Source organism: Cucumis melo, chromosome 11 (assembly GCF_025177605.1).
Source record: "Cucumis melo cultivar AY chromosome 11, USDA_Cmelo_AY_1.0, whole genome shotgun sequence".
NCBI classification, from domain to species: Eukaryota; Viridiplantae; Streptophyta; class Magnoliopsida; order Cucurbitales; family Cucurbitaceae; genus Cucumis; species Cucumis melo.
Window position 1 is genome coordinate 30546485 of NC_066867.1, and position 25615 is coordinate 30572099.

The 25615-nt window shown below is 38.2% G+C and overlaps 4 protein-coding genes across 12 annotated transcripts; 1 reads left to right on the forward strand and 3 right to left on the reverse strand.

The window, feature by feature from the left end:
• Positions 1 to 2209: 2209 nt before the first annotated feature.
• LOC103497761 (polygalacturonase At1g48100) lies at positions 2210 to 5054 on the forward strand. Its single transcript, XM_008460083.3, has 6 exons — positions 2210 to 2816; positions 3124 to 3291; positions 3387 to 3431; positions 3534 to 3741; positions 4075 to 4156; positions 4277 to 5054. The coding sequence occupies exons 1-6, from the start codon at positions 2394 to 2396 to the stop codon at positions 4776 to 4778; spliced, it is 1428 nt and encodes a 475-aa protein (XP_008458305.1). The 5' UTR covers positions 2210 to 2393; the 3' UTR covers positions 4779 to 5054.
• Positions 5055 to 5563: 509 nt separating this feature from the next.
• On the reverse strand, positions 5564 to 19499 carry LOC103497762 (probable inactive DNA (cytosine-5)-methyltransferase DRM3). 7 transcript variants are annotated; one of them, XM_008460084.3, is made up of 12 exons: positions 19379 to 19499; positions 18041 to 18124; positions 17876 to 17950; positions 17495 to 17591; positions 17188 to 17234; positions 16870 to 16974; positions 16477 to 16578; positions 9996 to 10095; positions 9796 to 9908; positions 9278 to 9377; positions 8961 to 9040; positions 5564 to 7001 (listed from the first exon to the last, which is right to left on the reverse strand). In XM_008460084.3, exons 2-12 carry the CDS (start codon positions 18041 to 18043, stop codon positions 5610 to 5612), a joined length of 2214 nt encoding a protein of 737 aa, XP_008458306.1. In that variant the 5' UTR covers positions 18044 to 18124; positions 19379 to 19499; the 3' UTR covers positions 5564 to 5609. The 7 variants fall into 7 exon arrangements, with proteins under 7 accessions (XP_008458306.1, XP_050947889.1, XP_008458310.1 ...); XM_051091932.1 differs by lacking the exon at positions 19379 to 19499 and adding an exon at positions 19302 to 19320; XM_008460088.3 differs by lacking the exons at positions 17876 to 17950; positions 18041 to 18124; positions 19379 to 19499 and adding an exon at positions 17318 to 17400 and having other exon boundaries at positions 16870 to 16970; positions 17495 to 17588.
• Positions 10128 to 11863, reverse strand: LOC127151747 (uncharacterized). 2 transcript variants are annotated; one of them, XM_051091936.1, is made up of 3 exons: positions 11331 to 11863; positions 11094 to 11205; positions 10128 to 10981 (listed from the first exon to the last, which is right to left on the reverse strand). In XM_051091936.1, exons 1-3 carry the CDS (start codon positions 11634 to 11636, stop codon positions 10899 to 10901), a joined length of 501 nt encoding a protein of 166 aa, XP_050947893.1. In that variant the 5' UTR covers positions 11637 to 11863; the 3' UTR covers positions 10128 to 10898. The 2 variants fall into 2 exon arrangements, with proteins under 2 accessions (XP_050947893.1, XP_050947892.1); XM_051091935.1 differs by having other exon boundaries at positions 10128 to 10990.
• Positions 19500 to 20723: 1224 nt separating the features above from the next.
• Positions 20724 to 25584, reverse strand: LOC103497760 (YTH domain-containing protein ECT4). Of its 2 annotated transcripts, none has more exons than XM_008460081.3 (7): positions 25355 to 25584; positions 24348 to 24528; positions 24200 to 24273; positions 23651 to 24115; positions 22880 to 23425; positions 22436 to 22648; positions 20724 to 21657 (listed from the first exon to the last, which is right to left on the reverse strand). In XM_008460081.3, exons 2-7 carry the CDS (start codon positions 24433 to 24435, stop codon positions 21016 to 21018), a joined length of 2028 nt encoding a protein of 675 aa, XP_008458303.2. In that variant the 5' UTR covers positions 24436 to 24528; positions 25355 to 25584; the 3' UTR covers positions 20724 to 21015. The 2 variants fall into 2 exon arrangements, with proteins under 2 accessions (XP_008458303.2, XP_008458304.2); XM_008460082.3 differs by having other exon boundaries at positions 24348 to 24525; positions 25355 to 25573.
• Between the last annotated feature and the right edge of the window lie 31 nt (positions 25585 to 25615).

The window sequence follows — 25615 nt, forward strand, 5'->3', positions numbered from 1 at the left end:
CCCGATGGGGTTGGACATGTGTCATTTTTCTATGATTCACTTTCCCAAAAACACCAACACAAATAACAAAGCCAATCTCCCTTTTCTTTGCACGTGAATTCCTTTATTACATTGGCAAAGAGAGATTTGATGGTTAGGAATTGCTACAAAAAGGGTCTTTCACTATTCATTCAAATCCGACGTGTCTTCACTAAAACCCTCAAATTTTTCTCTCTCTCACTCACTCTATTTCTAAAAAGTGTGAAAGTCCTTCTCATTTAATTAAACTCATTATTCTTACTTAATACACTCATCAAATCCCAATTATTATATTCAAAAGTGACCTCGTGACACATCAAGCCAAACTAATAGGCTCCTCCCTCTCCCTTTCTCTCACTCCTTCTTAATTTGCGTAAATTACAAACCTATCCTTGATCCGAAAATACTTATGTTCTTTTAAGAGTTGTAACATTGCTCGTTGTTTATTTTGAACTTTTCAAAACTATTTTTAACTTATATATATGTTAGGAAGGATGCTAAAGATCGAGCGTCTAACTCAACTATCATGGAAATACGCTAGAAACCAAAAAGTTTATAGTTCGAATCCCTATACCTCTAGTATACTAAAAGAATATTACGAAAGGTCATCGGTAACACTATTAAGACAATTCTCTCTTCATATAAAATTTACTGTCTAGTTTTAAAAGCAAAATTACAAGAGTTAAGTTTACATTTGGAAATACAATAAAAGCCCTAAAATTGCTAGATAAGAACCGATCACGTGTTTATAAGTGAGAACAACTATATATATCTCCGATAATATAATATCCTTTTCAATCAAACCAAAAGCAAATCACGAAGGTGTGTGTTCATGAAAATAAACAATATGGTATGACTAAAGACACGTGGAGATCTATTGTTGGTTAAGAAGGGGTTTTCTTTTTTTTCTATTTGCAAAAGAAACAGAAAAAGAAAAGAGGACAGATGGAAGTTGATGAGCCACAAGATTTGAGAACAATAGCCCGTGACCATGAAGGGGATATTAATTCCATAGAAGAATATATATTTATATAATACAATTGAAACCAAAATGTGAAGAGAAGTAAGTACCAGAAAAGCTAAACAACAACATACAATCACGAGACTCATAAAACTCTGCCTCTTTTTCTCTTTCAATTAATCAAAAAAACAAAATAGACCAATTAATTCACATTCTCTGTCCCCACCAGCCCTCTAACCTCTCTTCTTCATATTTCCATCTGCCTTTCTCGACTGATTTTCTGTCCTATATACATTTTCTTATAAAAGAAAAAAAAAACGAAACAAAACAAGAATGACGATTTTGGTTGAAGTAATAATTTAGTATTTGAACTTTAATCGGTAGTAATTTGTAGTGATAGAGTTTATCATGAACGAGATTGTTAAGTTTCATGAAACTTTACGACGGATTTAATTGTTACTCATATACAAGTTTAAAGGGATGTTTGACCAAAGAGTTTGAGGATTGCACTAATGAAATATATCGATTTTATTCTTTATTAACTCTTTACAACGTGGACTCTAGGATTTTACAACTTTCCAAACATAACATCGTGAAGTTTACAACTTCATGCACTTGTTGCCCTAAAAATTTCCAAAGAAACCACAAATATTTTTAATCTTAAAGAAAAGCTAATATCATTTTGGTTCTTTATACTTCCAAGTTTGTTCGATTTTAATACTTTCAGTCTCAATAAATCTCAACTTCAATTATCGTTGATTTTTCTTTGAAAAAAATGTTATCTACTAAAATTTTCATCACTAGAATTTGAAAATAAACATGCTTTTAACACAATGTTGTATTTACTCACATGAAAATTATTGTTATTATATAAAGAATAATAATAAAAAATAACTTTTATGGGAACTAAAATGGAACAAATTTTATACTATAAGAACCAAAATGGTATTAAAAAAATGTCACATTGGAATTTTTTAACTTCAGCTTTTCTATGCTGCAAATATTATAGTTTGAAAGAAAGAGAGCCTCAGATCTCTGTCTCAGGACCCGCCATGTTCACTTCATGCAAATGCATTGCAGCCATAAAATAATAATAAACAAACATATTTTTTCTGTATATAAATTTTATAAATTTACTTTTTACTATAATATCCTCCTCTGCTCCCTCTCTCTGAAGTTGACACGTGGTCTCTTTCTACAGGTCATTTCTTTTCTTTCTTTTAAACTAATAATATATATATATATATATATATATATATACAGCTTCAGTCCAGCCAATTTGCCTAACTTCATTTGAGTTTCTTCCTTAAACCTTGTTCTTTACAACTCAAGTCTCTTTCTTTCCCTCCATTTCTTCTACATTCTGAAAGTGCAATTTTTGTCTCTTTTCCTCATATTTTTGTTCAAGTTTTACATGGAATTCAATGGGGTTCTCATTTTAATGATTTGGGTTATAGCCATTTTGTTTGTGGAGAATTCAAGTAATGTAGATGGAAGATACCATTTTCATAAGGGTAAAAAAGATGAAGATTCCCCTGTTTCTTCACCACCAGAGAAGGCAGTTCCTTCAACTCCAGCTCAGTCAGTTCCTTCAGTTCCATCTGATCCTTATCCTAATGATCCTGGAACTGGAAATTCTACTTCTGATTGTGTTTTTGATGTTACTGATTTTGGAGCTGTTGGTGATGGCTGTACTGATGATACTGCTGCCTTTAAGGCTGCATGGAAAGCAGCTTGTGCTGTTGAATCTGCTACTCTTTTAGTTCCTTCTAATCTTTGCTTTAAAATCACTTCAACCATCTTCTCAGGTCCTTGCAAACCTGGACTTGTGTTTAAGGTTAGTAATTCTATTTAAGTTTTGAATTTCTCAAGTAATACTTCAGTGCAAGTGCAGCCTGGACTACATTATATCCATCTCCACTCCACGCATCCCTTCAGTTAACTTTTTCATACGTGTTAACTTGGAATTAGACACTTAAGTGGAACGTAAGAGATGGGTGTAGCTCAAGATGTACTTAGGTACTTTGTAAGGAGCGAAAATACATTACAAGCTGAAGTTCCTCTCTGTTCGGAATGAGTGGGGTCATTCCACAACAATTTTTATATGGAACTTGGGACTTATGAGTGAAAATGAAACCAAACAGGTGGATGGGACTTTGACGCCACCGGATGGACCAGAGTCGTGGCCAAAAGCGGATAGTCCAAGGCAATGGCTTGTGTTTTACAGGCTGGATCAAATGACATTGACCGGAAGTGGAACCATTGAAGGGAATGGGCAGAAATGGTGGGAATTGCCATGCAAACCACATAGGGTACCTACATTTGCATTTATTTTCACTTCATCATTTCCTTTGTTATTGAATGTCTCTCCAATTTTCAATCCAAGGCTTAAACTTTCCTTTTTCAGGGTCCAAATGGGTCAACTCTCCCAGGACCATGTGACAGCCCTGCAGTAAGAAAAAACGCATCTTTGCTCTTTAATATTTCCCTCTTCATTCACTATTTATATAAATCAGAAATGCTGACTGAATTTTGGTTTTCTGGTTTTTTTCAGCTGATAAGATTCTTCATGAGCAGTAATTTGGCAGTGAATAGTTTGAGAATCCAAAACAGCCCAATGTTCCATATGAAATTTGATGGGTGTGAGGGAGTTCTGATAGAAAGGCTGTCGATTTCTTCCCCAAAGCTCAGTCCCAATACTGATGGAATCCACATAGAGAATACCAAAGGGGTTGGAATATACAACTCCATGATATCCAATGGTATGAAACAATCGTTTAGTCTTGCTTGGTGATTTTCAAAGATACTACAGAGATTGATATAATGATTTACATATTTTGCTAACCACGTATTGTCCCAAATAGAGAGAAATATCATATTACAAATTTATGAAACATCAATAGAGTTAGAGAGTTATATGGTACATCCCTCTAAACCATAGGGAAAAATAAAAAAATAACATAAATATAAATACAATTTAGGTTTAAAACTGATCGACGCATCCCAGCACTAATTATCATTTCTTCTTCTTCTTCTTCTTCTTTTTTTTTTTTTTTTTTTTTTTTTTTTTGCTAATTTGTGATTTGCAAATACAGGTGATGACTGCATTTCAATTGGACCTGGTTGTGCCAATGTGGCCATTGAAGGAGTGACTTGTGGGCCTAGTCACGGAATTAGGTACCAAAATGCCAATTCAATTTCTCTTGAATGTGAAAACTTCAATCTACAATTATTTGTTTATCACCACTCGAACAGAGAGTAACCCGTTGTTCTATGTTTGATTTTGGGAAAGAGCAGCATTGGGAGCTTAGGAGTCCACAATTCTCAAGCATGTGTTTCCAACATAACAGTAAGAAATGCAGTGATTAGAGATTCAGACAATGGATTGAGGATAAAAACATGGCAAGGAGGGTCGGGATCAGTGAGCGACATCTTGTTCGAGAACATACAGATGGAGAATGTTAGAAACTGCATCATAGTTGACCAATACTACTGCTTATCAAAGGATTGTCTAAACCAAACATCAGCTGTGTTTGTAAATCAGGTATTGTACAAGAACATCAAAGGAACTTACGACGTAAGGAACACTCCAATTCACTTCGCTTGCAGCGACTCAGTGGCTTGCACAAATATTACAATGTCTGAAGTAGAGCTGCTGCCACATGAAGGAGAGTTGGTGGAAGATCCTTTCTGTTGGAATGCATTTGGGGTTCAAGAGACATTGACCATTCCTCCTATTGATTGCTTGCAAGAGGGAGAACCTCAGAATGTTGCTGAGACTTCAGAATATAGCTGCTGAAAGTGTTTCAGTGCAAACTCATAATAAGAACAATAATACTGTATACAGTCCTCCCCACGGCAGAACCACCCAAGAGCCATTTTATGTAAATGGGTCTTGTTTGTTATGGCTTAGGCTCCAACTCCATCCCTTTCTGGGTTCATTTTTTGATCCTCCCATATTGAGTGATGTGATGCCCTGTTGTAAAATTTAAATAGAAATGTGGTGCTATTGGTTTCGAACCGTGTATCTTGTAATTTATAATTTATACAACTAAATGCACCTTTATGTTAGAAATTTGTTTTAAATTATTGACATCCAAAAAGATAATCAAGACCGTACTGATAAAAAAATGCCACTGAAGAAAACCCTAACAGATAATTACAAAAAAGACCTTTGCCACCAACACCCATTACAAACAAAATGAAATATAGAACTTGATAATATTTGTAGAGCTACCCCCAATCACTCTAAAGATCATACCGCTCCTCCCCAAAATCCTAATGGTGAAAGAACGCTAAAAGCTTATACTAAAAAAGAGTCCAACCTAACGAAACAAAGTCGTAGATCCAATAGAAATATGGGTCGCTAGCCAGAGAAGGATTTTCTAAGCAGCGAAAGAACGAACTAAAAAATGAAACCAGTGGAGTTGGGACTCAAAAATGAGCACTCAATCTGCTCAATCTATGGACAAGAGACGGGCCGTCGTTTTAGAGCAGTTGGATGTTAATTGAGATTCACAAGTGAGTCAAGTGACTGAAAATCTTTAAGCAATCAATACAAAAATGGTCTGATATTGGGCGGTGTATTAAATATTAATATTATTAGAACAAGCAGATGAGTTGGACATTATCACTTCTTTCTGTGCATGGTATTTCTTACACTCTGCAAAACACGGACAAACTCATAAAATATAGAGAAATCGAAACTTGCTATACCCTCAGCATCTCCACTTTGATTCAGTTTTGAAGATGACAAACAACGAGAACATGGATTCTGACAAATAACCAAATCAAAACCGCCATATTTGGTAATCCAATTGTTAATCTTGATGCTTGTTAGCTTCTGTATGTCCTCTATCTGCTCTAGTTCCCCGGTTTGTCCACTACTATGCCACCATTTCTTCAAAATCCTTCTCTTTGCTGCTGAACTCTCAACTGAGACCACGACTTTCAAACGAATGCCAAGACGGTGCAACGCAATTTCCGCCCCACCAATTCCACTGAAAATGGACAACACAATCAATCCTTCTGGGAACATGGACTTCAAAACAGATAGATGATAACCCAAAGCGTCTGTCTGAAAACAATACTTGAGATATTGAAGTCTTTCCATCGAGCTACTTTCAGCATCTTGGGTGTGATTTACCGGATAGCCAAGTACGCACTCTAGCTGTTCAGGCTCTACCGGAGCCAGTTTGAACTGGCTGACCCAAATAAGGTTCAAAGCTATGCAATGATGAAGAATATCTCTCTCTTGATGAGATGAAAGATGACCGCAAGAATCAGTCAATGTCTTTGTCAGCCTATCACACAGCTGAGATACTCCTCTAGTTTCAGAATTGATGCAGCTCAAATACTTTCTTGTATCCCAGGATGGCCACCATTTTTTTGTACGTGTAGCATCTTGGATGGTCATTGGAGGCAATGGAGTGATGTGAAACCTGTTCTCACATGGAAGATTGTGCACGTATCCTTCTGTTCTACTCAAAGCTGAGAAGGACCGAGTGTCCACGTATTCAGGCTCAACGGCATATAGGAACTTGGAAACTTTTTCCCAAGAATCACGAGATATATCCAGAACATTTCCATACAAGAAAAATGGAGGTTTAGTCACCACCTTTTCAAGAGCTCTAGAAGGATTTGATTTCAAAGGTGGGAATGGAGGCTTAGCCACCAACTTATCAAGACTTCTTGAGAGATTTAGTCTTGAAGACGGGGGGATGTCAAAGCTGGTGATGTCTGGATTGACTTTTGATTCCACCCATCCAGGACCATATAGAGAACTCAAGTCATCAGCGTATTCTTGCTTTGGCCTTTTCCCTTTATGTTTATCCAAGCGAGGAGTAGGATTCAGGTGGTCATCCGTATTTTCTTCTTTTGGCCTTTTACCTTTCAGTATTGCCTCAATGTTAACATTTCTTGGCAGAGGAACAACAGCGGAACTGGATTCTTCAGCTTTAACTTTAGTCATATAATCTTCAGGAGTATATAAACCACCAATCCCAAATGAGCTTGGAGAACACTGCACGAAGCCATGAAAACAAAAGAAAGTTCCTGAATACTATGCGCTATAAAGTTTAAAAGAAAGTTTTTAAATACCATGCGCTGTGAAGTTTATAGTATAAGAAGTAGGGAGGCAATACCACATGCATAACATTGGTAGCAACAGATGATTAGGCCACATAATATAAGAATCTGAGTCGGTTTTTTTCCTCAGAGGATCAATCACAAAATAAGGAGGAAAGTTTTCTTTTTTACTTTATTTCGAACTCCAGATAATATTTTATCAACAGCGCTGGTGGTAGGCGCAATCGAATAATTGCAATCAAACAGAAATAACAAGCTATTCTAGAAATATCACAGGTTGGCCACTTCTAGACATTCAATGAGACTCGAGTTTTCCTCAACGTAATCAATAAATCCACCAAACATGTCACAACCGCCTTGAACACCTCCTCATTCAATAAATGCATAGGAAAATTCCTCAATTTGATCGAGTCTCCATGTGATGGTACAACCAACATTCTCCCTTGTTTTTCCAGATTCCATTTCCAATTTCAGCGTTAAGGGGCCATTAGTAGCCCACCCCTTATTCAAGGTGAGGAGTCTCGCCAATGTCTGATCAAGGCATTTGAGCAAAGCTTTGTTAGGATGAAATGGATTAAAGATAAAGGGGCGTTGTATTTGCATTTGGAGAACTTCCAAAATTCTACTCAAGTCGTCATGAAAATCACGTTTGGTGACAGTCAAAGTGTCCTCCCAATAAATCATTCTGTCCTTTTTTTGTGCCGTTTCTACTCCCCTCATCGGGGTGACAATGTGTCGAGCTCAGAAACTTTTCAAGCTGAGGCAGTCGTAAAGGAAGAAGGGACTGAGGAGGAGTCACCAAACTGGGTCTTTGGGCAAGCTTTGGTTTTTTCTCTATTCAGAATGAGGGGCCTTAGTGTCTTCTTCACCATTCATAAAGTCGAGCAACAGACGTCTAAAAACGGTCCCACCCATTCAAGTCAATACCAGAAGGAACAACAAGGTTTCCTTTTTTCCCCAATTTCAGCACTTTTGATATCTCAAGAAAGCTCCCTCTCTTGTTTATCGTTTTTTGAATCCATACGAACCCACCGTTGCAGAATGTCTTTCGAAATAACTTTTGGGGCCTCGGGGCTTGCAGGACCCTCCTCTAGAGTCCATCAATCATACAACTATAATTTCCTCTCCTAAGAGTGTGTAGGACTTATTCTGATGAGTTTCAGATATGCAGATCACCCTCCCTTTGTTGTTTCTATCGAACTCACAAGTAAAGAATTTATTCTCAATTTTTGTCGAGAGCTATCTTGGTATCGTCATATTTGAACAGGGGAGCTGTCTTGGTGTCGTCATATTTGATCAGGGGAGGAAATATTGTGAGGCATGGGGCAGTGGAGACGGTCGAAAGCAGTGGATGGGGGAGGACGATGATTGGAATCCCCATCTCCCTCACTCTAACATGTAGGATCTTTGAAGGGATGAACATTAAACAAGAGAGAGGATGTCTCTAGTACTGTAGAACTTTTAAAGACTGGTACTCGTTGCAAGCTCCTGGGAAATGTATGGTTGACTTCATGTTGGGATGTTGGGTAGGGAAAAAAAATATATAACTTTTTAAAACTAGACGCCAGATGAAAGAGGCCAACAAAGTTTCAGATAAAATTGAATATTTTACTTCTTGCAAGCTCTTCCAATTTTAGCATTTCTTTGGGCTTTTTTGAATATCAGATTTTCCGTCATTGGTCTTGTAATTTAGAAAAAGAAAAAAAGGTTTAAGGACAATCGTTTAAGAATTTGAATCATCGGTGATTCACAAATTCGACACATGGATATTATCCTTGTTCTGAGGTAAACGTGTTTTATGGGTATTTAAAGCCAATAGATAAGAACCAAAAAGAAAAAACACTAAGAAGGTTTAGCATAAATACTTTAACTAACAAAGTTCAAGTGTAAGAACCTTAACATCCCCAGGGTAGTCACTAGCAATTCGACCTGTAACAATGGAATCGGCAAGTTCTGCGATTTGAGTTTCAGATCCTGAAATATTGATGCTAGTCAATGGCTTAAAGTTAAGCATAAGAAAGACAAAACGCAGTTCCCACAAAAAAGCAAAGGGAATTGAATGAAAAATCAGCCTCCTAGAGCAAAATAAACAGATAATTCCTAAACATAACATGCAAATTGAAAGAACCAAACGACACGACAACTAGAAAATAGGACAACACCACTAGTCCTGTGCAGCAATGTGCCATGCTATTAGAAGCCGTTGCTTACCAAACTTTTCAATTGCCAAAGAAACCTCATTCTCAGAGAAGCCCATTTCAAGCAACCGAAGTGTCTTCTCCATTGTCACAAACAAGGTTTCGTCATTTTCCTAAGAAAGAGAATATGACTTGCATTAATTGAGCATTACTGGATAAAGGTTGAAACAGAAAATCCGAGACTAAAGGATCATGTTAGTACTAAATATGGTAAGCACAATCCAAAAAGTAGACTGTCTAAGAAAATTGAAATCAACTTGATCAACTCAGTAACTAAAAGCCATTGAAAAAATAAAAATGAAGCTGGACAAGTCTATAAGATGAAATTGCAGTGTATGCACAACATCCATGTTTTTTTATGATAAGAAGTATAACTTTTATTATGACATCGCAAGCCACAAGTGAGATTATGACATCTCTAAACTCATAATTTAAAATCCAATTCCTTTTTCAAACCCAAATAAGATAAAATAGCTAAGCTCCAACAGTTTTAAGATAGCAATCACACGAACTCAAATAATAAAAATCAACCTCCTTGTTCAATTCATTTCTACAGAATGCATCATCTGTTTCCTTCTCCAACTTTATAGCGATCTGTGCAGCAATAATAAAATCCACCAATTCATTAAGAGGAGCATCTCCACCTGAAATGCATTATAAGAGATCCTCACGGCCTCATAAATATTAGGCTATAACTTCAACCAAGTTGGCTATTTCGAAAGTGTACTGACCAAGCTTATCAATCGCAAAGTCGACTTCATCTGCAGAAAAGTTCATCACTAACAAGGATGCTTTATTGGTATCGCTAATATGATAATAATCATCAGCCTCCTGCAATGGATATCAAAATCATATTAATGATCAGCCTCCTGCAATGGATACAATAAGCCGAACAGTAAAAAGAAAATACTATTAGGTTTCAGACCAGCAATCAGTAAAACCCAACAAAGAATCCCAAAACCAGACAGAGATGATCTCTCTTGTTTGGATATTTATATATATTCAAAGGGAAATTCTCAGCATACTGTGGACTAACAAGGACACAACAAGAATGTAACAAGAATGTGCTAGGCCACCAATCTTATTTACATACCATAGGAAAAATAAGAAGAAACATGAAGCCAATGAAAGAGAGACAAGTGGCGAGAAGGATCATGGCCATGAGACCAACCCAGAGGTAACACGTGTTAGAGGGGAGGAAAGCAAGGAGGATGGGGGACCAGAGCGTGGGACCCACAGTTAGTTAGTCGTGGGCAATAAAAAGGGGACAGGAGGGCAGAAGAGGGGTACGAATGTTTTGATGCGTTAGTGCAGGAGCAGGCACCTCCAGAAAGGGGAGGGTGGCACCGGTTACCGTTTCTTTTGTGTGCTTAAGTAGCAGGAGATTGTAGAAAGAGGAGGAGGGCATTACTGGGAGTGTTCTTGTTTACGTTTGTGTTCTTGGTTATTACATACTGTGTGTGTTTTATTTTATCTGCTGTGTTGTTTTGTCCATCTTAGGAAGGCTATTGACAATAGTCTTTGAAGTGTTTTATTTCTTGATTTTGTGCTGTACTCTGTTCTTTTGGAAAGTAAAAGAAAGGAACGAGGAAGTGTCTTAACATTTTGGTATCAGAGCGTCATACCTGGGCAGATCATGTCAACGACGAAGGCAACAGAGGAACGGTTGGAGGCGGTTGAGATGGAAATGAAAAGGCTGCCGATGATCGAGGAGAACCTGGCATTACTAGCCAAAAGCATCACGGAAATGAACTCTCAAATTGATAAGCAGGCACAGCAACAACAAGTGATACTGAAGTATATTGAAGGAATCGTTAAGGATGATTCACCTGTACGAAGGACCGAAGAAGGGTCCACGAGCAAGGTCACCATGGCCGAAGCAATATATCCAGCGACGGCTGAAGAGCCGAAGTTAGAAGTAAAAACAGAGGAGGAGCGACCCTGGATCGGAGCAAATTTAAGAAAGTTGAAATGCCAGTCTTCGACGGGACCGACCCCGACTCGTGGCTGTTCCGGGCAGACCGATACTTCAAGATACATAACTTGACGGATTCAGAGAGACTTACCGTGGCAGTAATCAGCTTCGATGGGCCGGCGTTGGACTGGTATCGATCACAAGAAGAGAGGGAAGCCTTCACTGGTTGGGATGACTTGAAGCTAAAGATGCTGGTGAGGTTCCGCGCAACTAGGGAAGGTACATTGGTGGGCTGGTTCTTAACGATCAAGCAGGAGTCCACTGTCGAGGAGTACCGGAACCGTTTCGATAAACTACTGGCACCGGTGGCTTCCCTGCCTATGGTGGTGCTAGAGGAAACCTTCATGAATGGGTTAAATCCATGGTTGAAGTCGGAAGTAGAAACGCTGGAGCCCATTGGGCTGGCCCAAATGATGAAGTTGGCCTTGAAGATAGAAAATAGAGAGCTGGTCCGAAGGGAATGCGGGCTGATCAGCGCCTACGACAGCAAAATGGGCCATAAACAACAGCAGGCTAAGAGCCCCATCGCAGCAGCCACGAAGGAGGGAACGGTCAGTGGGAGTTGGCCAATGAGAACGATAACACTGAGAGAGGTGGGTACGGGAGACAACCGTCGGGAAGGGCCCACGAAACGATTATCTGATGCCGAGTTCCAAGCTCGAAGGGAAAAAGGGTTATGTTTTCGCTGTGGGGAGAAGTATTTCGCCGGCCATCGGTGCAAGTCGAAGGAGCATAAGGAGCTTCGAATGCTGGTAGTCAAAGAAGGAGGGGAGGAACTGGAGATTGTGGAGGAAGAGTTTTTCGATGCCGAAACTGAGATGAAACCAGCTGAAGTACCGAACGTGGAAAATTTAAACATAGAACTGTCGCTCAACTCCGTGGTGGGGCTGAACAATCCGGGAACCATGAAAGTAAAAGGAAAAGTGGGAGGAGAAGAAGTGGTGATCCTGATCGATTGTGGGGCGACCCACAACTTCATCGCAGAGGACTTGGTGACCAGGTTAGGACTGACATTGCAGGAGACTCCAAATTATGGAGTAATCCTGGGCTCAGGAACGGCCGTAAAAGGTAAGGGGATGTGCCGAAGTGTTGAAGTGCAATTGGACGGCTGGAAGGTAACGGATAGCTTCCTACCACTGCAGTTGGGGGGAGTTGACATGATCCTAGGAATGCAGTGGCTTCATTCTCTTGGGGTGACCGAAGTCGACTGGAAGAGGTTAGTACTTACTTTTCATCACCAGGGGAGGAAGGTTGTGATACGAGGGGATCCAAGCCTGATTAAGACAAGGGTGAGTTTGAAGAATCTAATGAAAACGTGGGGGGCTGACGATCAAGGATTCCTAGTGGAATGCCGAACCTTAGAATGTGGGAAGTTGGAAGATGAACAGGATCAGGGGCGGGGAAAGGTCGACGCGGAACCCATAGCGACACTGCTTAAGCAATTCGGCCGCGTGTTTGAATGGCCTGCTACCCTTCCACCCCAGCGCAGCATTGAACACCACATATACCTGAAGAGTGGGACTGACCCAGTGAACGTTCGGCCATACCGATACGCGCATCATCAGAAGGAGGAAATGGAGAGATTGGTGGATGAGATGCTATCTTCAGGGATCATACGACCGAGTAAAAGCCCGTACTCCAGCCCTGTGCTGTTAGTGAGGAAGAAAGACGGGAGTTGGAGGTTCTGCGTAGATTACCGAGCCTTGAACAATGTCACGATACCAGACAAGTTCCCCATACCCGTGATAGAAGAATTATTTGACGAACTCAAGGGGGCTAGCGTATTCTCCAAGTTAGACCTCAAAGCCGGATATCACCAAATTAGGATGTGCCCGGAGGATATCGAAAAGACCGCGTTCAAAACTCACGAGGGGCACTATGAGTTCTTGGTAATGCCGTTTGGCTTAACGAATGCCCCCTCTACATTCCAGGCACTGATGAACCAAGTGTTCAAGCCATATTTAAGAAGGTTTGTGCTGGTATTTTTTGATGATATCTTAATCTACAGTCAAGGGATGGACGAACATGTTCAGCACTTAGAAGTGGTTTTAGGACTGCTGCAAGACCGGGAGTTATTTGTGAATATGGAAAAGTGCAGTTTCGCCAAACCACGGATTAGTTACTTGGGACACTTCATCTCGGAACAGGGCTTGGAAGCAGATCCAGAAAAGATAAGGGCAGTAAGTGAATGGCCAACCCCAACCAATGTGAGGGAGGTTAGAGGCTTCCTTGGCCTGACTGGCTATTATAGGCGTTTCGTTAAGAACTATGGGGCCATAGCCGCACCACTCACCCAACTACTCAAGAAAGGAGCATACAAATGGGATGCAGAAGCCGAGGGCGCCTTTAACAAACTGAAAAAGGCTATGATGACTCTCCCTGTGCTCACCATGCCGGATTTCAACCTGCCTTTCGAAATTGAATCAGATGCTTCGGGAGTGGGAGTGGGGGCTGTTCTGACTCAATGCCGGAAACCAGTGGCTTATTTCAGCAAGACCTTAAGTATGCGGGACAGAGCACGACCGGTATACGAAAGAGAATTACTTGCTGTAGTGCTTGCAGTCCAAAGATGGAGACCTTACCTACTAGGGAGGAAATTCACGGTGAAAACGGACCAACGGTCGCTTAAGTTCTTATTGGAACAACGGGTTGTGCAGCCTCAATATCAGAAATGGGTTGCGAAGCTCCTGGGGTACTCATTTGAAGTGGTTTACCAACCAGGACTGGAGAATAAGGCGGCTGACGCGTTATCCAGGGTATCCCCAGCAGCACTTGAATCAAATTACAGCTCCCCCGATGATAGACATGGAAATTATTAAGGAAGAAACAAAGCTTGACCCTGCACTGCAAGAAATCACCCGAATACTAGAAGAAGGGATGGAGATACCCCATTACACCCTGCAGCAAGGGGTGTTGAAGTTTAAGGGCCGGTTGGTGATTCCAAGCAAGTCTACGTTGCTTCCTACGATACTACACACATACCACGACTCTGTGTTTGGGGGACACTCAGGATTCTTAAGAACCTATAAACGGTTGACCGGAGAAATCTATTGGAAAGGAATGAAGAAAGACATCATGCGGTACTATGAAGAATGTGCAATCTGCCAGCGTAATAAATCATCGGCTCTATCTCCAGCTGGGCTACTGATGCCCTTAGAAATTCCAGACGCAATATGGAGTGATATATCCATGGATTTCATAGAGGGACTGCCAAAATCCAAGGGATGGGATGTGATATTCGTGGTGGTAGATAGGCTGAGTAAGTATGGGCATTTTCTGTTGCTTAAGCATCCGTTTTCGGCCAAGATGGTGGCTGAAACATTTGTAAAGGAGGTGGTCAGACTTCATGGATATCCAAGATCGATAGTGTCCGACAGGGACAAGGTTTTTTTAAGCCATTTCTGGAAGGAACTTTTCCGTTTGGCAGGAACCAAGCTGAACCGGAGTTCTTCCTATCACCCCCAATCAGATAGTCAAACCGAGGTGGTGAATAAGAGTATTGAAACATATCTAAGGTGTTTTTGTGGGGAAAAACCGACAGAGTGGAGCCAATGGTTACATTGGGCAGAATATTGGTATAATACAACCTATCATAGTTCCATTGGAATTACCCCCTTTCAAGCTGTGTATGGACGCCTTCCCCCTCCTTTGATTTACTATGGGGATATGGAGACACCTAACTCAACACTAGACCAGCAGCTGAAAGACAGAGACATAACATTGGGAGCCCTGAAGGAACACTTGAAACTAGCCCAAGAACGGATGAAGAAATACGCCGACAATAAGAGAAGAGAAGTCGAGTTCCAGGAAGGGGATATGGTATTCCTCAAACTGCGGCCTTACAGGCAGACTTCCCTCAGAAAGAAGAGAAATGAAAAACTATCACCTAAGTACTTCGGGCCCTATCGAGTCTTAGAAAGGATCGGAAAAGTAGCCTATAAACTAGAACTTCCCGCAGCTGCTGCTATTCACCCCGTGTTTCATGTATCGCAATTGAAGAAAGCTGTAGGAAGAGGAGAGACTGTACAACCACTGAACCCGTACATGAATGCAAACCATGAATGGATTACACGACCGGAAGAGGTATATAGTTATCGCAAGAATCCAGCAACGAAGGATTGGGAAGCCCTGATCAGTTGGAAGGGATTACCCCCACACGAGGCAACATGGGAAAGCTGCACTGACATGAAATATCAGTTTCCAGATTTTCACCTTGAGGACAAGGTGGATTTGGAAGAGGAGAGTGATGCTAGGCCACCAATCTTATTTACATACCATAGGAAAAATAAGAAGAAACATGAAGCCAATGAAAGAGAGACAAGTGGCGAGAAGGATCATGGCCATGAGACCAACCCAGAGGTAACACGTGTTAGAGGGGAGGAAAGCAAGGAGGATGGGGGACCAGAGCGTGGGACCCACAGTTAGTTAGTCGTGGGCAATAAAAAGGGGACAGGAGGGCAGAAGAGGGGTACGAATGTTTTGATGCGTTAGTGCAGGAGCAGGCACCTCCAGAAAGGGGAGGGTGGCACCGGTTACCGTTTCTTTTGTGTGCTTAAGTAGCAGGAGATTGTAGAAAGAGGAGGAGGGCATTACTGGGAGTGTTCTTGTTTACGTTTGTGTTCTTGGTTATTACATACTGTGTGTGTTTTATTTTATCTGCTGTGTTGTTTTGTCCATCTTAGGAAGGCTATTGACAATAGTCTTTGAAGTGTTTTATTTCTTGATTTTGTGCTGTACTCTGTTCTTTTGGAAAGTAAAAGAAAGGAACGAGGAAGTGTCTTAACAGAATGATCACAAGCAAAAGTAAAAACAAGAAAACTATAACTCCCAACACAATTCGAGAGAGCTGGCATTCCCTCAACTTCTTCAGCCTTCATCCACAATTTTCCTCTCCTCTTCAAATGCCCCAAAACCCTTCTCAAACCTCCCCAATGGTCCCCACACTAACCGAATTTATTCCACATCCCAACTTTCATTTGTTTCCAGCAAAAGTCCCCTCTTGCCCTTTCTAGAATATGCATAAGGAATTGAGGGCCTCACAAATACTTGAAAAAAAACATAGATATTTGCATTCTTATATATCGATAAACAAACACAAACTAAGACAAACAAGAGAAGAAAAAGATACAGTAAACCAGAACAAAAAAGATAAATTCAATGAACATTTTCAACAATTTTGATTCAAGAAACTACATATACTGCACGTTAAAGAAAAGAGGCGTCAGTATGTAGGTTACCTCTTTTGGTATAACAACTGATGAGATTTCATTGTGTGCATCCTTGTCATCAAATAAGCTATCTAGAGAATCTGATGATTCAGATTTTGAGGTCCGTACAGCCTATTTCATGAAACTAAAGATTAATAAAAATTTCAGATGTAAATTGTTTGGCCGTGATTATACTGCTGCAGTTTAAGTCACTGAAAATTGATTGATAAGTTTATTGGCCAACAAATCTAACTGTCCATGAATAAAACCAATGGAACAATGAAACTTCAAGATATTTTAATGATTAATGAAACTAAACATTGTTTCAAAACTTTGGTTATCCAGTTAAACTACGAGCAGGTTTATATATATCGAGGTCAGTATAAAGCAAGCTTTACAACACCAAAATGATCAAAAGTTTACCTGCTTATGACAGACTGTAGAAAAATGTGGAGGATTACTGCCCATTTTACCACTTCGTAAGCCTTCAAGAGAATCTGATGACTGAGGAATTGATTTTTGTTCTGCCTAGTCAATTAAAGCAACTCATTCACTTTTCCAATGAAGCTTTAATGCTAACACATAAAACCAGTAACCACAAAAGGTTGAAAAATATAAGAAGTTAATAATAACAAGTACAATTGAATTGATTATACAACTAAAATTGGTTTCTCAAGACTAGCAATATCAATAAGACTGCAATAGGTTCTTAAAATGAGGCTGATCATCTGGGCTACTTACCGAATATGTAGTCAGGGTATTTAATAACAACTCTACATCATCTTCACCTGGATTTAAGAAAAGATATAACTCTTAGTGAAGATTACTATCACATTCTATATGAATTGGACTTTTTTGGGGTCACAATTACATTTTAATGAAAATTTTCCTCTGAGTGTTGGAGAAAATTCATGGGGTCAACCCTAAAGGATAAGGTTCTCTCTTCTCAATTTTCTAAAGAGAAAAGTTAAAGAATATAATTTAGCATAAGAAATGTACCGTTTCCGAACAATTAAAACGGAATAATTTCAGTTCTGAATGCATGTACCATTTTTTTCAATCACTGTATCAACCAGGGATGGCAGGAACCCCATATCTACGAAGAATGTTCGTATATCACTTCCAGATGAGCTCGCACCACTGTCCTGAAATTTACAAGAACTTAAAATTTGAGCAAATTCATTTCTTTAAGCTTTTTCATACTAGGAAATACAATAAATGTTAAATGCAAAGCACGATACGAAAATACTCCAAATATTTCATCCATAATTCCAGGCAATAACATCTAACTTTTCAAGATAAACTGTATTTTTTCTATTCAAATGGATGAGGGCTCAAAGTAACAAAAACATTTGAAACATAAGTGTGAAGAGACCTAGTAAATATGGTTTAGCAATATATCTTAGAAATAAGTCAGAGATGTACGTACCCCAGCATGCCTTGAGTACATCCGATCCCTGAAATCAAAGACCTCTTCCTTTGGTACAACAGGCTTGTTGCTAGCCTAAGAAACAGAAGTAACAGCACATTTATGTTGATGGACGTCCATTTAAGTTTCCAACGATATGCTATAGTATCCCATCAATGTACATACCATAAAGTTTTGAAGTAGTGATTCGTCTGACTAAGATTAGCTTCAAACTTCGCCTCAGGATACTAAACTGAGTTTTCTGTGGCTCTGTAAAATAATAATCACTGATGGTCAAAAAATTGAACAATGTTTGACCACGACCCTAAAAGCAGCATGCAAAGCATTCTGAGTCTTGGCTAGAGGCTTGACGCTCTCCTAGCTCTTCAGGTCTAAAACAGTTAGATGCATTAATAATCAGTAATCATTATCATCGTTTATTCTAATATGAGATTTCAACGTCACCTGAAAACTTAAATTATAAGTTCAGTCTTTTCTTTAATTCTCTCTTCTCTCTCTCTTTCTTTTCTTTTTTTTTTTTTTTTTTATTTGGGGGGGGGGGGGGGGGGGGCGGGGGATAAGAAGAAATGACATTACAAAAAAGGAGATAATCACTCTCCAAAAGAAATTGAAAATAAATAAATAAACACTGCAAATGGGCTACGAGGGTATAAGTTGCAGCAGTGATGTTTAAATTGTTAAAATTACTCTTGCTATGTTCAAAATAAATCTAAAATATGTTTTCAATCCCTCAAAAACCAACTTTGATGGTATGAAAACATCGTTTAAAAGAGTTAAGTCAAACGTCAACTCGATTTGAATAATTAAAGACGTGTACTGGGGTGACTTCAAAACTGACAAAATCACTCTCGACCATGCACTAAGTAGTGTACGACATGAAGATCGCATACCATGCAACAATAAAGTTTGTTTTTTTGCTACTGTTTAAGATATTCGGCTTAGATCCAATGAGCAGGTTAGAATGCCTCTTTGTGGGCGACGAGGCGTCTGTTACAAGACTTTTTTGTAATTATGATCCTTGACGAAGGGCATTTTTTGTTTTTTGTATGCCCTCTTTCTTTCATTGAAAGCTTGCTTTCTTCCAAAATAAATAAAAATGAAGCTCACATACCATAAATCTGAAAAAAAAATTATTTCCCTACAATCTACATTGGCAATTAAACCAAAAATCAAAAGAACAACCCCATAAGTGATGAAAACTGCATGCAGAGCCAAGTCACATTCAGAATTACAACTCTCAAAAGCCACAAATCAAATATTTCCCATAATCAACTAAGAGAGTAACAAACAAAACCCCAACCCTTTTCACACCATACAAAAAAAAAGCCAAGAAATGAGCTAAAACCTCGTGCAAGGTTTGAGAAAAAAAACAAAACAATCAGAACTTCACTACATTAAGAACATGAAATTCCATTCCATCACTCACTCGTCAACGATCAACAATCTCAAAATTGAATTAGCTGACAAATTAAAAGAAACTAAAGAGGGAAAAGGAGTATGAACCCGAATCAAAGCTGCGATCGGAAAATGCAGGGAAAGAAGAAAGATTTGGGTTTTGGGGTTTGGGGTTTTTGAAAATCGGAGTTTGATTGATGAGCTTCGGGAATTTAAGGTTCAATGCGGTAGTGCGCAATCCAGGGACTCTGAACTCATCTGATGGACGCTTCAAGGCTTCACCTGATGTACACGTGGCATCATCTCGTGATTTTTCTGGTGACAACACTTCCACGTCACTACTCACAATACTCAGTTTTGAGTTTTAACGGTCAACTGTTTCTCCGTTTAGATTATTTTATTGAAAATAAGAAAAGTCCAGTTTAAATTATAATTTTTATAAAAGATTATAAATATTAAAAATATAGCATAATTGTAAATTTTATTATTAATAATCTTATAGAATATAAAATCTGGTTATTTTGTAAATTGTTTGATTTATTTATTATATTTAAAATGTTGTCGATTTTATTTTATAAGTAATTATTCGATTTTTTATTTTTCATTTTTAAAATTAAATATGTTTTATTTCCATTTCTTTTGAATTAATTATTAAATTTTAAATCAAAAAAATAATGGAAAAAACTATCCATTGAATGTGGGTTTGATTTTTTAAAATATTTGATAGAAAAAAATAAAACAGAACATTTGGAGGTGAGAGATGTTTATAAGTTTGATTGTAGAATGAGACCAAAGTATCAATTTTTCATCAAATTTATAAATCTATCATGTACCCAAATGAAAAGAAAATTGATCACTATGATTAGATGTATGATTTTTTATTGTAAGTTAAAAGAATATGAGGATTCTTAAGGAAGGAACGGAAGAGAAAGTAGGAGAAAATATTACCATAAACGGTGAGACAAGAACAAAGAATATATTATGGCTTCCATTTTATTTTATCTTTTTTAGAAGAAAAACAAAACAAAACAATGCATCGATGCCCTAACGATATGAACTTGTTACTTTTTAAAAAATTTACATTATTTAAATAACAAAATCCAAAAATCTATCTATTTTCTTCAACTTAATTCTCAAGCTATGCATTCCGACCTATAAAATAAACAAATCAAATATACTTGAAGAATCCAAAGCACTCAACATTAATAATCGTTGTAGACCTACGAGTTATTGGTATCACAAGTTTTATAAGGATAACAATAATAAAAAGTGAATTCTAAACACAATCAAAAGCTAATTAATTACGGTTCAATAAAATTTCTTGATTACACCATTTCCCATCTATCAATTTGGTAAACATGCCTAAATTCAAATGAGGAGATTCCTTTAGATTCTTTTAGCAGTTCAACTTCAAGACAAATTTTCACATTATACTTGAGATGGGACGGGAAAATGAAGAAAGCAGAGCTGATAATACATTTGGAAATTTTCAATTGATTTTAGTAAACATCAACATGGCACAAAGAAGAAACCCATTAAAAAAAAACCACCAATTACTACATCAGAACATTGCCCAAATAAACGAAGATAATTGTGATAACCAAGAAATACCAAATAGCATCTTCAAATCAAGTAAACCATGGGACCCTTTTTTTTCCTTTTTTTTTCCTTTTTTTTCCTTTTTTTTTTTTTTTCCTGAGACCGCCCAGAAACATTCCAGTATACTCGTTTTTACTATATTTCCATCATTTGTGTTGAGACCCGTTATTGGGGAACGCATCTTCTTTGTCAAGCTGCAGGGCTTTAGGATCGAGCGGAATCGTTCCCACGGTCAAAACACCCGAAGTTTCAGTATTATATCCGTTAACTTTGATTGGCATTGATCCTACAGTGACAACTTCAGTATGGTTTTTGGAATTTGTATCACTAGCAGCAGCGGGTGTAGCACCCCCTAAAGGATTTTCAACCACTTTCGGGCTGATTTCAAGTGATTCCATCTTCAATGTCGATGTAACGTCAACTTTCTCTTCGGCATTGGGTTTCGGACTTTCCTTCACTACCACAGCACCAGCATTACCAGGGTTTGAGTAGACTTGCTGTTCAGCTCTTGAGGCTGCATTCCTTTCCAACACCCTTGGACCATCATTGGCCTTGTTGAGATTCTTATCCTCTCTCAAAGGCAGCTCAACAACACAATTTAGCTGTCGAGTATGATCTAATGCAGGTACAAAATAGGGACGCTCGAGCCTTCTAATAACCAACCGCGCTTTCTCTTCCTGCATGATCTTCTGACGGTTTTCATAATAAATGAAGTCGTCAAGTAAAGAAGTCTTTAATGTATGGCTCTTGAATAACTTAAGCATCTCCAGACCTTTTTTGAGCGGAATCTGCATATGAGAATATAATTAGTTAACATATTGTTTCAAAACCGCACAAATCAATTTCATTTTCCGCCAATCTAACAAAGTTGGAATACAGAAGGTAGAAAAAGGCTAAGTTTCTAGTCACAAACGAGTGTAATGGCTACCAAACCAAAATTTCAAGGAACAAACCACCAAACTTCCCAAACAATGGCACTTAATTGCGCTACTAACTTGTAAACTGATGAAACCTTTTTTTAACAGAAGAAACAAGTATGAATGGAACTACCACCAATGGAGGATAAAAAAAGATCGCCAATTGTAAATTAAAGAAAAAAAACTATCACGTTTAAAAAATGTGGACATAGAGCATTAAATAGAACCATGTCCATTAAAAATAGATAATAAATAAAACCCAAAGATGAGTTTTTATCATTGAAGATCCACTCCTTTCTTTCAACACCAAAAAGACCAGAAAAACTGATGAAAGTTAAATATCCAGCTAGAAATATAACAAATTTAATCTACATAGTTTCTTTAATATAAGACAAAATAGAACAGTTTCCACATCGAATAAAAAAGACCAAGTCACGAGGTTATGCTTGCCAAGTAAAGAAGTTTAAATTTGTTATTCTTGTGAATGCAGATACAACCTACCACAGGATGAGAAGATATTCAAATCACTCCTTAACAGAACAACATAAGAAACAAAGCATTCAATAAATCCATATCCCTGCCACAGAATTAATCAAAACATTCAAGAATCAAGACAATACTTTCTATGAATAGAAACAAAGCTACTTACCTCTTGGGTATCTCTGCTATTAGTAACAGGTTTATTTTCATTATTTTCCAAAATGACATGCCTAAAGTTGTTGTTCGGAACGTCTTTGATTATGTGCCACTTAACAGGGAAACTTCCATTCCATTTATCCTGCTGCCAAAAATCCATATCCCTGTTGAAGTCCACAGGGCCAACCATCTCTGCTACACCACAGAACTGACCACTTGCATTGACCTAAATAGAAAATGATACTATTAATAAGGTTTCTTTTTTACAATAATTAAAAAAAAAAAAAACTAAATATTTACCCATCAAGGCAAAAACCCAATACACAATTTTGTCATGAAGTGTAAATATTTTGTCAAATTTACCATTTTTAACAATTCCCCTAATAATAATAATAGCCCTCAAAAGAAAAAAACAACATATGATAACATGAAATCTGAAAAGAAACAATGAACTTACAGAGAAGAAAAGGAATACAGGACAGCTTCTTGATTTTGCTGAAACTATTCTCCGAGCATCTTCATATGCAATATTAAGTTTCTTATTCCCATTGGGAGTAGATGACCAAACATTATACTTAATGCTCTTGTGGACATCATCCTCACTGTAAGATTTTATTACAAAAAATTTTGCATCCGTGTATTCAATAGGAAAATCATCCTTATTATACTGATCTGTGTAGATAATAATGTTTCCATCTGCATTACCATCTCCAGCCTTGGTTGTGTAGGCTTTCAGAGCCAGTTGGGCTTTAGATCTGCTGATTCTAGGTCCTCGATTCTGCTCACTTAATGCATCTGAACTAGCATTTGCACTATCCAGAACTCTACCAACTTGAACCTTAGGCTGAAATTTAGCAATCGCAGCCTGTCCATGAGCACTTGATCGAAAGTCAGAAAAGGCATTATTGATAGGATGAGGTCCTCTCAATTGACTATGTTGAGAAACAACCTTTCCATTTGATATGTCATCTACTGGTTGAATTGACCCATAAGCACCCCTACCCTGTAAGCATAATTTTTAATCCCAACAAGTTCCATTAATCGCTGAAAGTGAAAAGAAAATTGCATATGCACACAACGCCTAATACATAACACTAAATGAATAGATAATCTAAATCATATACATAGCAAAATTACAAATCAAACCGTAAGAAAAGGCATTCAGAATACTCCTTCCAAGTAAGCACAAACAAATTGCCTTCAACACAAGAAAAAGAATTGATTTTACCTGAAAAACACGTGATGAAACTGATCCAGCATGACCACCAGCAGAAATGCTACCAAGTGTTCCACTTTGCTTACTTGGACCAACATTAGCTCTTGGCACTTCTGATAACCTTGCCAAAGAATTTCTCTGGTCTAAAGCAGGTTTAGAGTGGTTCCTAGAAAAGCTTCCAGAACTCTCATTTTTTTGCATTCTTCCATTTCCATTAGATCTATTAATTGAAGGGTCAATCAAGTCAATGGAACTATTGGGGACAATATCTGGCTGAACAATAACGGGGACATATGCAGGAGAAGTAACGGAGCTGTCATAAGAAGGAATGGTGTAAAACTGTTGGGCTCCTAGATATGGACCATCTGGTCCTATCATAGCACCATGTATGTAAGGATTATACGGATTGTATTGAGACTGTGCATATCCATAGCTTGGCGTATAATATACATAAGATGAATTCTCATTTTGAGCACCCTGGAACAAGAGAGAAAAATGATATCATAAAAACAAAGCTTAAAAACAATAAAATAGAAAATGCAGATATGTATCATTACTCACTGCGTATTGGACATCTGGACCATCTAAACCAAAAATCCGAGAATGGTCCTCCCATTCGCCAGGTGATTCAAATCCTATAACAGTCAAGACACATATGAGTCATCACAACATCATTTCAAATGCCTCATCATATGTTCACGAAGATTACCTGTACAGTAATAACCATAATTGGCGGCAGTAGGATAATAAACACCCTGATCAAAAATAAATTCAGGGTTGGCTCCTTCATTGTACATGTTTTCCACTTGGCTCAAGAAACAGATCAACCAAATATTGCTTGACTCAATGCCTCAAAAGTGAAGTCAAGATTCAGCGAATCTAGAGAACTTCTGAATCAAAAGCAAGGCCCAAAGAAAAAAAATTAGAAGTTGTATTCAAACGTACTCTATTCTCAAGCAGAACTAGAACACCCCCAACTTGCCATTCCAATTCCAGAATACAGTAACTAGGAAGCAACAAGGTTACCAAGCAACTCAATTACAGACTAGGATTTCTTACTTGGTGCAATCAAGAATCTGACTCCAATGACGATAATTTCAAATAAAGGTCTAAAAAAGCAAATGGTCCTACTCCTACTATTAACATGAGCATCCACTATAATGAATATAAACTACTTCCCTGATAGCAAATAACAAACAAACTCAAATGAACAAATTCTCCTAATAACCAACAAGCGAAGGTCAGAAGCTAAGGAGAAGAAGAGGGCAACAGTAAAAGTCGTTAAAAAAAAAGTAACTAACTAGTTGACTAAGCATCCAGATTAAAGACTCATGCTTGACTCAAGTCCCTGAACATCAAAACCTGCCGACAACTAAAACTAATTAATACCACCATACTGGAATCTAAGTCAAACATCCACTTGCTCATCCAATAACTCAAGGAACACAATCACGTAACACAAAACAAACAAATAACCAAACCCCAATTGCATATGACAAGAACACAGCTCAAAATCTAAACATATCGAGTAAAATTCACCGTCAGAACAAAAAACAAATAAATTCAAACTCCCAATTGGTCATCGAGTAATCAAAAATTCATAAACAAAACAGAACATGGGAAACATAGATTAATTGAAATTTGAAAAGAAAAAGAGAAAAGGAGGAGGGAGGAAAGAAAAGTGAAAGGAGCAAGGGAGAAAGAGTGAAATACTACCAGAGAAAAGGTGATTAGAGCCATGGAGGAAAAAGAAACCCTACAGCAGTGGAGATTGAGATTGAGAATTAAGAAGAAAAATGAAGGAGACCCTGCAACATGGGAAGGGATGAAGAAGAAACCCTAAACCGCGAAGGGGGAAGAAGAAGAAGAAGAAGCAGCAAGAAAGGAAGGAAGGAAAAAAAAAAGGGGGGGGAATTTGGAAGGGCGGTATTTTGCGTGTGTAAAAGAAAGCACCAAGCAAGCGACGCGGAAAGAGGA